Source organism: Telmatherina bonti (genome assembly GCF_933228915.1).
Source record: "Telmatherina bonti genome assembly, chromosome: 4".
In the NCBI taxonomy this organism is placed as follows: domain Eukaryota; kingdom Metazoa; phylum Chordata; class Actinopteri; order Atheriniformes; family Telmatherinidae; genus Telmatherina; species Telmatherina bonti.
Genome location: NC_136622.1, coordinates 22,633,105 through 22,648,439, shown reverse-complemented (window position 1 = coordinate 22,648,439; position 15,335 = coordinate 22,633,105). Strand labels below are relative to the sequence as shown.

Here is a 15,335-nt window from a genome sequence, read left to right as displayed (position 1 = left end):
AATTTACAGCCATGGGCACAGAAGTGAAGGTTTAATATTAACCAGTTTGCACTGAACCATTATAGCATGAATTATAAAACCAGCAGTTTCCAGATAAGATGCAGATTTTTATTTTTTTATTTTATTTTTTTTTAAAAATCCACATTACCACTGCTGCTGACACTGCAAAGCATTTTAATAAGCACCACATGAAGCCATGAGTAATAAAAAGAGGAATTTATTGTATATCTATATACACACACACCTTTGAACTAATTTGGAAAAAAGACCTGCACAACATTATCCTTGAAATTTTGATTTTCTTGTATTATCTATGAACATGATGGTTGAATACCCATGGCAACAAACCAAACATAGAAGAGTTTGACAATTTTGGTTCAACTGACAGCAGCCTCCCCCCCTGCCCCCCCTCACTGTCCTTATCCGCTACACTCTGCCTGCTGAACATTTACCCATGTTAACAATAGCAGCAACATTTCTGGGGTACACAATCAATGACCTGAACAAAAACTAACAAGAAAATCAACTTGCAGGAGGTGGGGGAAAAAAAAAAAAAAAAGACATGTCCTAAAGTTCATCTACCTCAGTGCAGAGGACCCAGTGTTTGAGACAGCATGCAAAATGGATATGAAACATGACACATGGAGTCTGGATCAAGTGATGGCTTAACTAACATTAACTAACGCCCTTGTGGACATAACAGTGCAGAGCCCAATGGTGACAAATGTCAGTGTAATACTTTCATAGTCTTGTCTGCAGAAAGACTCAGAGCTGCAGAAGTAGAAGGAAAACATGCAATTTTGCTTTGCAGCACGACAGTCTTTGAAGGTAAAACTTTTCAAATACATTTTACATCCAACTCTTATGTTCTCAGCAGTTGTCTGGATTTCTGGTTGAACAGCCAGTGGCAGTATTAGAATTTATGATGCTCTGTGTATTCCAGTGTCAATGAGAAGGAGATGTCACCCCAGAGGACATACGTAGAATCAAACCTGCATAAGTGAGCTCAAAAAGAGCCCAACAAGCAATTAAAACAATTATACATGATTATATATATGTATAAAAAAAACAAAACAATCAAACATGGGTTGCAGCAAAAATGTCTGGGATCAGTAGTACCACCAAACTGCCATGAGAGGAGCAAGTGAAAAACAAATTCCAGTAGAGTACTGTACATTTCCAAGGACAGTTGGAAACCATGCAGACAGATTAAAACGGACCTCTGAAAGTACCATCCAGTCAAAATCACTGTTCAAACGTCACACACTGGAGCTTGTGGCATTAGAAGGGCGGATAAAAATGCATGTTTTATATACAAGTCGTATGTACCCATCATCAGTAGTGTCTAATGTCCAAGTCAGAAGAAAACCCATCATGACGTTTTTACACAAAACACAAAGAATATATTAAAAGAAAGAGAAAAAAAAAAAAAGTTATTCATTGCCATTTCATACGCCTCTTATTTGCTCAGTATGCACAATGTTGTCAACTGACACCAAAAGGGTTATGGCTACATTCAGATTTCATTTAACTTTTGTTGGTTTTTTTTTTACTTTTTCTTTTTTTTTTTTTTACCTCCATGAATGCAATAACCCTCTAACATCTGACAGATGAAGACTCAGACTCAACTACAACAGTAATTTTTTTATATCAAGACTCTGGTCTGTCACATCTCATCTCACAGTGTTCATCAATATGAAATATAAACTATCAACAAATAAATAAAAAATAAAAACCATCCCAAACATTATCCCTGCCACATTTCAAACTAACACCAGGACTGGACCACATCCATTATGTGTGACCTGTGGGTCTCACACATGAGGAAGCTACAGTTGAGTGCAACTAATTTCTGTTTTGGGGAGGGGGATGTTAAAGTTGGGGAAAGGGAATTGGGGGGGATTAGAAAGCACAATCTTGCGGTTCATGCTTAATAAAAAGATTTTTTTTTCTTTTATAAAATCTAATGAACTACGGCCTACACCTTCATGTCTTAGGAACATGCTTGTAGTTCAGACACTTTAAACACACACACACGCAAACAAAGTGTTTCAGGCTCTTTCCCCCATCACACACCGACAGCGACCGTGAGATGTAGCATGGCCAACAGAATGTGAAGCATTTCTCTTGAACCAAAAAGCCACAACACACTTGACTTTTCCAAACAAGCTTATCTGTCACAGGAAAGGAAAAACAAAAGGTTTCTTTAAAAAAAACAAAATAAAGGTCACTGTACAATAGGTTTTCCTGCCCTGGGAAATGAAAGAATGTAGAGTGAGATGATATTAACAGTGGTAGTGCTGTAGTGTGTTGTGGCCCATGGAGAAAGGGGGCTGAGGGGATCAAGGAGGTGACACAGGAGCCTTTGCAGGGAAGAGAAGTCAGGAACAAGGTAGGAAAGCGGGGGGGGGGGGGGGGGTTGTTTCAGTAGTTTTGGCTAAAAAGGTGAGGTAGGCCTTGTCACAACTTGGAGTGTGGCTTTAAAACTGGCAGGATTTTCATTTGCAGTCTGTCTTTAGTGTTTGTTTCCTATGAGAGTGTGGTCGGGTCGTGCGTCTCAAGCCTTCTTGTCGCCTGGGTGATCACATCTTGACGTCCTCCTCCACACTGAGCTGAGACAGAGTCTTCTTGATGCGCAGAGCCGTCAATCTGGCTGCTCCGTTGGCGTACCAGCACTCCCGCATGATCTTCCCCATCACGCGCAGTGACTGCACAAGGGACACATGGGTTAGACCAACGAAGCATGACTTTAAGTCTCACATCAGAGGTTTTCATTTCCACTATTGTCAGATTCAGTTCAGCTGTTGAAGCTTTTCCAGCCTTCTGAATGATGAAGTAGACAAAACAGTTTTCATATTCTCCCTGAACACAGATGTAGAAACAAGCTTACCATACTGGTATTCAAGACAGGACATCTTGTACTGCCAAACTAATCGGGTCTAACTGCTTCCCTTTATAACCTTTAAACATATTTTTAGAGAAGCATCAGTGCAGCTGTCGATGCACATAGTGTGAAATACCTCGTAGCTCTGCCACCAGTTAGGGACATTGGGCCTCAGTTTCTGGTCACACACCACCTTCCTCATCTCCTCTATAGAGGGGTCAGACGGCACAAGGTCATAGTAGGGCAGCTGGTACTCTTCATGGATACCTGCAATACATAAAGGAGCCTCTTCAGTCTCTGATTTCACGATTCTGTTAATGAAACTGATTTATTTCTGCTGCGTTTACCTCCGGCGTTGCAGCGACGGGCAATCTCCCAGTACACCAGGCCCAGGGCGTAAATATCAGCACACTTGAAGGAGTCAAAATGTTTCATATTGATGGTTTCATCCAGGACTTCTGGAGCCATATACCTTGATGGACACAAAGACCAATGACATTTTTTTTAAAAATATCTGAGTGACACCCAAAAGAGTTTTCAGTGATTTTAATGAAACCTTAAAAAGACTTTAATGTTTTAAGACAACAGCTACAACTCCAAGAAAATTCTTCAAAAGGGCCAAGAAAGCAAAAATTTATCTTCATTACTGGATATAAAGAAGACCTCCAGACTGATGGTGATGCTTCATACAGATCATTAAACAATCATTCTTTTACTTTTTGAAAATTTCTTTCACTTTAATGTATGCAGCACAGCTCAGTTGTAAATCTGCTATGCTCGCTCTCAGACAGCAACTTTCACTGCTTTTTTGACCTTTCCTTGAGATTTGTTGACAGAAAACTGCAGGATATTGTGAAGTTAGCCTTTAACCACCTGCCAGCTCCACATTGTGCTTATGACTAGCTGTGCAACCAGAGGAGCCTGTTCAGTGGTAGACTGCTGCTTCCAAAGTGTAGGACCAACAGACTTAAAAAAGTCCTTTGTCCATCATGCTATCACACTATACAACTCCTCACTACAAGGGAAGAGGACATGGAGGACATAGATGCAGTAAAAACTGGGGGTGGTGAGGGAGCTGAGGACACCCCCAGCCAGTTGTTTTGTGCATTTTCTTTTTTTTTTTTTTTTTTTTTTTTTTTTTTTGTTTATTTAATTTATTATTAATATTGTTTTTTTGTTTTTTTTTACTCTATTATTTATATTTTTTATGTGCATGCTACTTTTCCTTTTTTGCTGCTGGAAATGTTCATTTCTGAGGGAGTCATCCCAAAGGGATCAATAAAGTCTAGACTAAGTCTAAGTCTGACGATGAAAACCTTTACCTCTTAGTGCCCACGCGCTGGTTCGGTGCTATATCGATTGTGTCCGTGATGGACTCATGGCGGACTGCCAGTCCAAGGTCAGCTATAGCACATGTGCCATTCTTCTTAACAAGGATATTTTTAGACTTGAGGTCACGGTGAGCAATACCTGGCTTACCTGCAGTCGGAACAAGAAGACATACATTTAAATATTTAACAAGCACATCAATGCATTTACTGATTCAGTAAGTTTAACAAGACAGTTCATCTCACCCTGAGTACCGAGGATCTCCATGTGTAAATGTGCCAGGCCACTTGCAGCAGAAAGTGCAAGTTTGATCATGCCTTCAATGGTGACAGAGTAGCGGTTCAGGTAGTCAAAAAGAGAGCCGTGCTCGTGATAGTCTGACACAAGCCACAGCTGTGTCCATGTGCCATTGTCTATAAGAAAACAATGAGAATATTGATCATTTACTTAACCCTTCTGCCCTGTTAAAGAGGTTACATTGACTGTTAACTACAAGATATATATTTTTTTTAACCACAGACTTCCATTATAATGACAGTTTGTATTATAATCCTTACTAAACCCAGAAAGATGTCAGTATTTTTCATTTCCTGGCTATTGCGGGATATCATTAAGTACATTCATTTTTAATTTAAGGCATCAAATGTTACGTTTTCACTCAAACCTAGTTGATTTATGTTTTTCTGAATATCGACTTAGGAACATGACAAATTAGGAAAAAAAAGGACTTTTCAGGATATCTGTTGAACTTAAGGATTGGAGGCCACATGCTTACATGGGTGGGGGGTCCTGAGCCACGAAATAACTTAATGGGAAAAAAAATAGAAGAAAAGGAAGGGCACTGAGGTTTGCTCTGCCTGTCTCCTTCAGGCCTTAATAAAGCTAAATTGAGTGATCAGAGGGCTGTCTGTTTACATTGTTCAGTGAAATAATATTGTATAATCTTATGACGTTTTGCCACAATTGCTTCCTGGCTGTTGCCATGGTAACAGTGGTGCTTTTGGCTTGGATGATGGGTTTGAATTCCTCATATTTTTCAAGAATAATCGTCTGCTCCTCCATGGTAAAGCAGGTTGCTCTGCAGGGTTTGTCAATGTTTACAACAGGTCAGCTGCTGCAAACACATCCCTTTTCATGAGCGTGTGCCCTAATAAAGACGGGAAACCCTGGGTTTCATTTCAGAGTTCATAGCTAGTTTTGTAGTACCGCTAATAAGGATTGGAAACATCTGGGTAAGTCACCAAGTATTATATTCCCCACTGATATACCAAGATCTTGTGACTTTCTCCAAGTTTTCAAAATTGCATTAATTCACAGAAGTATTTCTGGTCCTGAGTGTTCTCAGCTTTTTTTTCTCTTTTTTACATTTTCACACCACAGTATTTGCTGCATTAAAACTGTAATGAGTCACTTGGATCATGTCAATATTTTCTGCAAAGACTGGGGGATCGAACATGATCTGTTGACTTCAGAGAAATGAATCAGGAAGACAGTCACTTGTTCCAAAATGTCCTGTGTGTGTGCGCTTGTGTGTGTTTGTGTGGGTGGGTGTGTGCTTGCGTGTAAAAGTTGGAGTGTGAATGTGAAAATATGCGTGCAACTGTGTGTGTGTGTGTGTGTGTGTGACAGGAAAAAAAGAGGGCAATGGTTTTGCAGCCTAATTATCTGATAATGTAAACATGCAAATACACACATACACATTCTTTTTTACATATGGATTTCAATGTCACACGCACACTCCTGAAAGATATTTTTCCCACTTCAACAAATCAGACTACACATCAAAATAGTTTTTTTTTTCTAAACTGGCTTGCAGCTATGGATGAATTAGTTGTGTTGGACTTGATTTTTTTACTCAATTTTAAAGGGTTTCCTGTAGTAAAATAACAAATACAGACATTTTTTTCCCCATTTGAATACAAGTAGGCGGCTAATTTTTCTTTTTATTAGTGTCAAAACAGAGCGTGTATGGATGAAACTAAAAATCTCAAAATAAACTGAAATACATAAACGATCATTTTAGGCAATAAAAATATGGTTAAAGCACATTTTCATGTGACAGGGTAAAAAAATTTTTTTTTTTTTTTTTTTTTTTTTTAAAAAGTAGCAAAAGTCTTCCTCACCTTTATTGTCAGCTGCAATGAAGCCAAGAATATTTTCGTGCCGAAGCATGATTGTCTGATAGATTTCAGCCTCTCTGAACCAGGAGCGTTCCTCTCTGGATGAGAAGATCTTCACTGCCACATCTCCTCCTCTCCACTTCCCTCGCCATACCTCACCAAAGCGACCCTTTCCTATAATCTCCTGCAGTACAATGGTCCTTGCCACCGTTCGCTGCACAAACAGGGGCAATCCTGCAGGGAGAGGAAAAACAAAGCGCTTTGAGTTTTAGGAGCATTTGACTACTAAAACAAGAGTAGTCACACAGTTGAGATCTAATATTTATATGTAAAAGTAACATCTGGAAGACAGAATGTACTGACCGGAGCCGGATCCTGAGGTGGACATGTCATAAATAAGGTCTTGCAAAGTCTTGTCCTTTGCTAAATAGAGATGGTCACAAGACGGGTCTTCTACCTCCAGCCTCTGTCTGTGGCTGTAGGCTCTCTGGTGATACTGGAATAGAAACACTCCGACCATCAGCAACACACACAGTAGGAATACAGGACCCGCAATGACCGCCACCAGCTCAACTGGCCCCAATGTGGGTCCTGGGTCTGGCCCATCTCCGACTTTTGTAGGTACTACAAGGGTAAACAAATAAACAAAAGCAAAAGGTGATTAATTCATATTTAACAGCATAAACACAGTCAATACTGAGACAGATAAGATGTGATGGTGGCTGACCTGGTCCTTTCAGTTCAATACTGTTGCAGTAATCTGTCTCGCAGCAGTGACTGTTGACGTAGCCTTCAGCACTCATGCAGGAGACGGGCTTTCCAGGGGGGACCAAGCGGTCCTTGTTGATGCAGAGGCGCAAATGTTGCTCCTTCTCCTGAATATAGTAAGTTGAGGTCAAGCAGACACCATCTGTTTCACACACGTAGCCCGTCTTCTCACAGCTTGTGCAGTTACAACGCAACCCTAAAGGTAAAGAGAGGTATTCAAATTATTCATCTGATATACAAATACAGTAAAAACAAAAAATGTGTGTATCACTTTGTTATTCTGTCCAGCAGGGGGTGAGCTTACACTGCATGATCAACTTGAATGTTAAGCGTGACCGGTTCAATTGCAGGCATTTTATAATGTGTAGACACAGATCTCAGGAGTTCAGCAGGAGCTGCCAGACAGACCCAGCGGCCCTGAAATCAGATCCCTCACTGCAGATGAACCCAAACACGCATGGTGGAGACAGACCTGCCCAGTGGGACACACGAAGTGAAACCCAACGAGAGGAGAGAACTCCAGCCAAATCCACAATGCGGCATTCTGCCCCATTACTCTCTTCTGTCTTTCTCAGAGACACACAGGGCTGCTACTGTTCAAGCTAATAAGACAGCAGCTTTATTAAATGCTGCACTCTCCTGGACATAGGAGCCATTAAACAGTGACACAGCGGAACTTCTGTCACTGTCTCATAAAACTAAGGTGGTCCATCTAAACCCACAAATGAGGTCAGTGCCAGAAAGTCTGCCAAATTTGCCACATTGAAAACAGATCCAGTACTGGTTGGACAACTTAGAGAGCAAGAAACTGAAAACTGATTAGATTTGGAGTGAAATGTGATTTTGAGTCACAGCACACATGCTTCTCATTTAGGATTAGGTCAGGACAATGGGTTTCTTCTGGGGCTTGCTACCAAAGAACACAGAAGGTCCTGGTTAGGTGGGCTGTGGGAATGTGTGAGTAGATTTTCCCTTTAAATTTCTTTAAAAAAAAAAAAAAAAAGAATGCAACCAACAAAAATATTGCATAGCAAAGAGAAAGGCCTAAGTTTGATCTTTTGTGAAAACATAAGTGGACTAATCTACAACTAGCAGCATGTATTTTAGGCAAGACACTGTCCCCAAAAGGCAGTAAAGAAGGGAACAAAGAAGAAAGGAATAAAGAAGAGAGGAATCTCAATCCTTCCTATCTAACAATAAACAACAACAAATAGGGACTGACATCAACTGGACAGCCAACCATCTCTGGCCCAAAAAAAGAAAAGGATAAAGACTGGCTACATACCACCAGTTTATTCACGTAATTTTTAAAAACGGGCTTCTTTGACCCGATGAGTTCGTTGATTTCATTTCATTTGGACTAACTGGGGTAAAAAGGTGCTTTCTGATTTTAAGACATTCTTTAATAGCCGAGTCAAAATGACCTAAAACATCTGACTCCCTAATTGCACCATCACCATGCAACATCTAAGTATCCAAAACCGCAAACCTCCCGAGTCATAGGAGTGTGTTCCCTTTACCTCTTCAATGCCGTTTTCTGAGTGGGAGTCTTTTTTTTTTTAAGTGTATCATGAATACTGATGTATTTTTGCCGTTCACTGACAGTGACTGGAAATGTGGGAAAAAACAGAAGACAGCTGTCGGAAATATTTCTCAACCATTGGTGTGTGTGTGTGTGTGTGTGTGTGTGTGTGTGTGTGTGTGTGTGTGTGTGTGTGTGTGTGTGCGTGCGCGTGCCTGGGGGGGTCTGTGTGTGCATGCGTCTTGTTCTTCAGGAGGTGAGTGGGAAAGTGGCAGGAACTCGAAGCCAAGTGTGTCCAAATTCACTGAAGTTCGCATGCAAATGGAATTTCCTGCAGATTGCACAGAAGTGAAGCAGGCTCACACGGATAAAGACAGAAAAACAAGTTCGGACTGTGCCACATCACAGTCATAAGCAACATTAATGGAGCAAATAGTTGAGCTACCGCTACATAAACCTGACGCTGCAGATGTAGGTTTCAAGCTGGATGATGCTCTATTCAATCTAATTTAAAGCACTTGCCAGTATTCTTCTGTGTGGTTCGTTGTTTACTTTTTGTCTGTTAAACAGACAAAACAAGTGATGCAGCCATGATATATTGTGATCAATCCATCTGCAAGACAGGAACAGTGCTGAACTACTGGAAGCTTGACTGTGGCTGAGCTCCTCCAGCAAACATAATACCTCCACGTACAGCCATAAATGATCTGCAGAGATCTGAGAACACGATGATCTGAAATCAACAGCCCTGCACATCCATCATGGAGATGCAGTGTGTGGAATGACAGTTGCTTCACAGACATAAAACAGAAGCTCAGGAAGGAAACTAAACATGGCTGACAACATGCACATTTGCTTCCCAGTTCTGCCATGAATAGTTTGTGGTCTACAAAGAGGTTGGTTTGTGGCAAATCTTTCTTTTCATCAACAGTAACCTTGTGACCAGACCATGTGCTTCCACACCAGTGAGCGAAAAAACATAATGGGTGGCCAGCGGGGAGAGAAAAAAAAAAAAAAGGAAAAAAAGGCCCCCAAAAAACATTAAACTGACTAACTCGCAACATCAGAAAACGGAAACAGGATAAGTCAATGGAAAAGTCTGCAGTATGACAAATCACACTACAAAATAATAACTAAAAAAAAAAAAGATTTGGTGAGCACAGAGCTCCACTGACCAGCTCATTTTCACCCATATGGGGATTTCCATCCTATGCAGTAGACCTTCCACTCATGTTATATGTCCACACCATTAGATTCCTAGATTAACTGATTATGAATGGTCATATTGTGGTGTTTGTTGCATGTTCATATCCTACTTAATTCTCTTGCAGTGAAACTTCCAAAAATAATTCCTGTTCTGGATCATACCATCCACAATTTTGCTGGGATCCAGATTTATCACTGATATCTAACAAAACCTTGTGTAAACGTCTCGTGTATTTTTTGGCCAAGCGTCCTGACCATTTTATTGTGGAGTTATATGCTGATATAGTAAAAATGGCCGTATCTCTCAATGTTAATGGATCATTGCATTATTGAACTTTAGTACACAATCGACTATGAGCCTGTGGGCCACCAGCATTTACCCAAATGCCATGTTTGCACAGTGCTTTGCATATCTCACTGGATTCAGAGCAGAAGTGGTACAAACTTACACTTGAAGGAATGATATAAAGCCTAAACACACATAGATCTAAGCCAATGCAGACTGTGTGGTTTGAGCGAACTCTGCTCTTGTATCCACATAACTGGTGGTCTTTACACTGGTCCTTTGTGTAGAGATTAAGGCGACATGAGGAGGGATTGGACTGGACTAACGGGAACAAAGAGCAGAGTAGGAGACTGTACTTCTGCATTGAGCAGGATGGGGGGATGGGTGGAGCACAGGGGATAGACTGGGGTTACCAGTAACCACCCCAATGTTTGGGGGCTGCTCTGAACCAGACAAGATGGGGGTGGGGTCTCGATTTAGGCATGACAATACAAAGGAGGAGGAGGGGGAGAAATACCCAACAAACACGACTATGGTCTGCCTAAAATGACCAGCTGCGACTGTCATTAAACCCAGTCTAGACTTTGACTTACAGGAGGGAGCAGGAAAAGGGAATGGTGGAGGAAAACAAGGGGAACAGAGCCATTCCTTTGAGCTGCCAGTGTGTCAAGTTCCTATCATTCCGTTCAAGTTGAAACAGGAAATGGTAGACGTAGTGAGGAAGGGATTAATAAAACATTGTTGCTATAAACAGCTTCTCCTTAATTTCAACGCAACAGAAACCACAGAACAGTCCTACTCCAAACAACTTTATCCTTCAACCTTGATTACAAAGTCCACTTGTTGTTCACACCTACTCATCCAGAAAAACCCTGTCAAAACAGAGCAACTTTGACTAAGGGACCATAATACACTCTGATGAAAACAGAACCTCTATGATGTACTGCAACATGTTATACAAAGGCAATAGGGGTTCTGTTGGCTGGGCAACGCAGTCAGAGTCACTACACATATGTGTACGGGGAAGAGAGCACATTACCAAAATGCACTGGCTGAAATTAGATCCATACAGATACCAGACTGAGAGCTGATCAAGACAAACAGACGCCACCAGACAGTGTGAGAGCAACACACACAAGAAAACATGCACGCGTGCACACCACAACCGAGTCCTAATCAATGCTAGGGGAAGGAGGAAAGTCATTACCTTTGTCTGCATCTCAGGGTCAGATTACTGATCTGATTCTAAAGTGAAGTCTCTGGGGCTGAGACCGTTTCTACTATCCATACCAACCACCCCCCTGTAGGCTACGTCCCATCCTGTCTGCATGTCTCTCTGTAAGTGTGTTGTCTGGGATGTGATCAAAGGCAAACAAGTGAGAGCGGGGCTTATTTTAGGCTGGCTGCAGGTGCTCACATTGATCAAACTTGCTTTCATAGTGCTCCAGTATACCAACATTGTACAATTCAATGCATTTGCTATTAGGTTAAAGGTAAAAAAAAAAAAAAAAAAAAGAACAAAACAACAAAAGAAAAACAAAAAACAACAAACTAGTTGTTAATTCCTGCTACAGATTCTATTTATTTGATTTCACCTTTAAAAGAAAAAAGAGCATTACCGTACAGAATTGTATAATAAAAACACTGATGTATCTCTACAAGCATTTATTCTTTTGTAGGTGAGAACTGATTTTGAAGAAGAGAGATATCAGTTCAAAATAAAGTACAAAGAGGGCATAGTGCAATTTATACATCATGCTTCTTAAAGACTAAACTAATGCCACACTGAATAAAGCAACACCATTTTACAGAACACCTTCCCTCATATTATGCCAGCATTACACAAAAAAAACATGACACTTATTTTGTAATGAAATGTTTGTTTCTAGTTTGAATTAAATAAGGTTACTTATTTATTTGAAAGGAGTTTGTGCAAAAATGAGAAGCACTCAAGTATATAACTGGCAATTAGTAACAGGTCAAGGAAATAAAACTTTTCTAATGCAAAAATTTAACAACAACCAAGATCTGAAACAAAAGGGTGTATAATACATTTGAGGCTTTATGATGAACCAGAAAGGATGAAAATATGACTACCAAGACCTCCTGGGTGTACTGGAGTGGGGTAAACTTTTTAATCCTTAAAAATAAAAAAAAGGAAGAAAAAAAAAAGCTGAACTGTATATTACAATAACCCTTTGTCATAAATTCACAGTACGCAGGTGGACAGGCTCTAAGTTGGAAGTAATTCCCTTGTGGTCCAGCATCAGTAATGCTGGAGCTGGGTCAGTCGGAGGCTACGCCGTCTGCTGTAGCAATTAGGGCTCTGTGCCTCCAAGCCAACGGAGGTCATCAACAATACTGGTCATTATTAGGGGGGGGGATCTAGACCACCATAGACCTGACCCTGAATGGTTCACTGCCACATCTTAGACAGTGTTGGTAAAACAGATTTCTAAGGCTGCACCAGAAAATAAACTGTTTTCTTTTTTTTTTTGGTTTAAAAATACAGAAGACGTGCAGCAAATTCATTCGATCATAATTTAGCTACATCAGTAACTATTCTCATAAAAAAGGCCCTGACGAGACCTATAAATTTCACGGGGGACATTATTTATCTTTCCATCTTAAACTATGAGGCAATACATTGTTCTCTTCCTGCCAAAATCTTTACAGACATACACCTTTGAACCCAATAAGTTTTTCTCTTCGTACATTCTCTTGGCTCTGACTTAATGGGCAGGTGTGCACATGTTCCAATCTGACTAGTTCATGCTTTCACCACCTAAAACCTTTCCACATCAACTCTAATGGAAAAACAGCACCTGTACGAGGGTCCAGCTCCACACAGCCCAGTCGCTGCGCAGGAAAAGGATAAGGACTTTTCTCAGCTTTCAATCAGCCTGTGATTGATATACACAGAGGCACACTGGGGAATGACAAGACTGTAGCGTGGAGGAGTTATGTGTGAGTGTAGAGTTCAAGTGATAACAGGAGCTCATCTATCTAAACACCTCCTTTCAACCTTAGGATGAAAGAAACCAAATCTAAAGCTTTCTTCAGCACCCTGGAGGCAATTGGTAAATGAAAGCACGAGTGGGGTCACAGATAAAGTACAGATTAAAGTCTGACAAAGCAGTAGGCCTTATGGTGAGAGAGAGGAAGGGACGCACCCTACCTCACGGCAGTGTAGTTCACAGTGCCCATATCGCATTGCTACTGTGTTCAATTCTCACAAGCTGACTGTGTCACGCAGGCATTTAATGTCCATAACACTAGTGACTCCAAGTCTGTATGAAGTCAACAACACGTGACAGACTTATCAATCCTATGAGCAAAGTGTAATCTCACGGATACAAGCTTGTATAGGTCTGGAATCTGCTCTAGTGTGGTAACATTCAGGTTAGTCCGGTTTTGTCGTTTGCATGCTCCGACTCATTAAGTAGTGTGAAACTATTTATTAATACAGACATGTGGGCTCCTTGCTCGACAGACCGCTACCAGCTGGACAAACCCATCATCACTCTGTGTCTGTTTTTACCTCAAACCCACCCCCACATTCTTGCCCTCACATCTCACTGTTAAAATCAGAGTGGCTCCGTGCAACAAACAAGCCACACAGGTGTGATAAACTTCCTAACATAACTTATAAGTTCAGATAAGCCTCATTGTGCTAACCTTTTCTAAATTAAGCAATAGATAGACGAGAAGTAAATAAGTAAGATGAGAAGAAAAAAAAGTGAGTTTTCTATAATCCACGCCTAATTCGGTGACTAATCTATTAAACCTTGGTGTAAAATTTAGAATGAATGTGCAATAGTGAAGGAGTGGAGGATGTGGTGTAAAATTGCTCCTCAGCTGCTCCAGCAGATGGGGGAGCATCAAGACTGAAGCAGAACCATAACTAGGGCCTCAAAAGACCCCACTTACCACATTTCCATCACAATGAACCCAGACTTCAACTCTGACTTGTGTCTGGGATGGCTGAATGTGCGGCTGTTGTTACCCTGTGCCAGCATTCACTTTCTTCTGGAGGCCACTAAGCAGCCTGTTCACTCCCTACGAAGAGGCACCAATGGCAGTGTTGCCAGTGTTTACCCACAACAACAAATTTCATGCACAAAGTAGGTAGGTTAGTCCTTCATTCAGAGGCTCCTTTATGCAACTTTCAACGTGAAAATCAGCACCCATAACACTGTAAGTGACCACATTGCGTACATTTATCCTGCCAGCTATCATTACACTGTGTCCCAGGGAATACAATGATAAGCAGGCACAGGCCAGCAAGAGGTTGTTTTGAAAATATGCTAGTTTATCATCCAACGACAGATTACTTTCGACAACAACTGTGAGCTTTAAAATATTAGCATTTCATATGGCGTTGCGAGATAATAAACCACATTGTTATACCTGTGAAATATAGCATTATTAATGTATTTGCTGAACTTAAGGCAGCTGGCTAGCGAGCGTTAGCTGGCGTCTCGTAACATAGCTCCACCATGTTGTTGTTGTGGTTTAGCTACTCGCCCCGTTTCCATTAGCGACTCGTCCCAACTTGGCAGTCGATGTAAATCAGAATTAACAACAAACAAACAAACGTCATGGTTTTTGGTTAGAGCAAACGCTGGCCGTGATTTCGCGGTCGAAGCTTGCCAGATACGGCTAGCCAAATCCCGGATCCAGAGCGCCATGATGATTAGCGACAACAGGCGATGCCCAGTTCAGGAAAACACACCGAGACAAAGCCGGAGAGGTGCTCACATCAAACTTACCATCACCGACAGCCGCTAACCCGAGGAGGGCTAACAGCGTTAGGGCAATTTGTTTTAGAGCCATGTCTTCCAAATTTCCATCTCCACGCGATGAAATGCGTCCGAAGTGTGTCCTTATCAACACGCCCAGACCTGAAACACAACCACAGTCCGACCGCACACACCACACCGCCAGATACTAGCCAGCCAGCCAGCCGGTGACGTGTGTGAAGGGGAGGGCTGCCTTCTGCACGCCCCCTCCCCCCTCATAATGCCACCGAGGTCACGGGTCGGTGGGGCTAAATTTCATGAATAACTTTGGCCAATTATCATTTTCAAGAGAAAGTGAACTCCATTTAATAAAAACTATAAATTTGATGCCAAATATAATGTCATTATGAATGTATCTTATAGGTGTGGATCATGATGTCAGCAACAAACTAATGGGAAAAAAATGTTTTTACTGTCT

General features: G+C 41.2%; 1 protein-coding gene across 1 annotated transcript; it reads right to left on the bottom strand.

Annotated features, from left to right (window-relative positions):
• Nucleotides 1–420: 420 nt before the first annotated feature.
• Nucleotides 421–15,046, bottom strand: acvr1ba (activin A receptor type 1Ba). Its single transcript, XM_079239187.1, has 9 exons — nucleotides 14,888–15,046; nucleotides 7,061–7,297; nucleotides 6,697–6,957; nucleotides 6,337–6,567; nucleotides 4,459–4,626; nucleotides 4,207–4,363; nucleotides 3,232–3,356; nucleotides 3,021–3,151; nucleotides 421–2,708 (listed from the first exon to the last, which is right to left on the bottom strand). The coding sequence occupies exons 1-9, from the start codon at nucleotides 14,949–14,951 to the stop codon at nucleotides 2,583–2,585; spliced, it is 1,500 nt and encodes a 499-aa protein (XP_079095313.1). The 5' UTR covers nucleotides 14,952–15,046; the 3' UTR covers nucleotides 421–2,582.
• Between the last annotated feature and the right edge of the window lie 289 nt (nucleotides 15,047–15,335).

Excerpts from the sequence above, each read along its gene's own strand:
- acvr1ba (XM_079239187.1), bottom strand. The coding sequence starts at position 14,951 with ATGGCTCTAAAACAAATTGCCCTAACGCTGTTAGCCCTCCTCGGGTTA. Across the intron at positions 3,357-4,206 it reads CAGCGCGTGGGCACTAAGAG|GTATATGGCTCCAGAAGTCC; the intron begins GTAAAGGTTTTC and ends GTGTCCATCAAG. Across the intron at positions 2,709-3,020 it reads ACTGGTGGCAGAGCTACGAG|TCACTGCGCGTGATGGGGAA; the intron begins GTATTTCACACT and ends TCCCTTGTGCAG.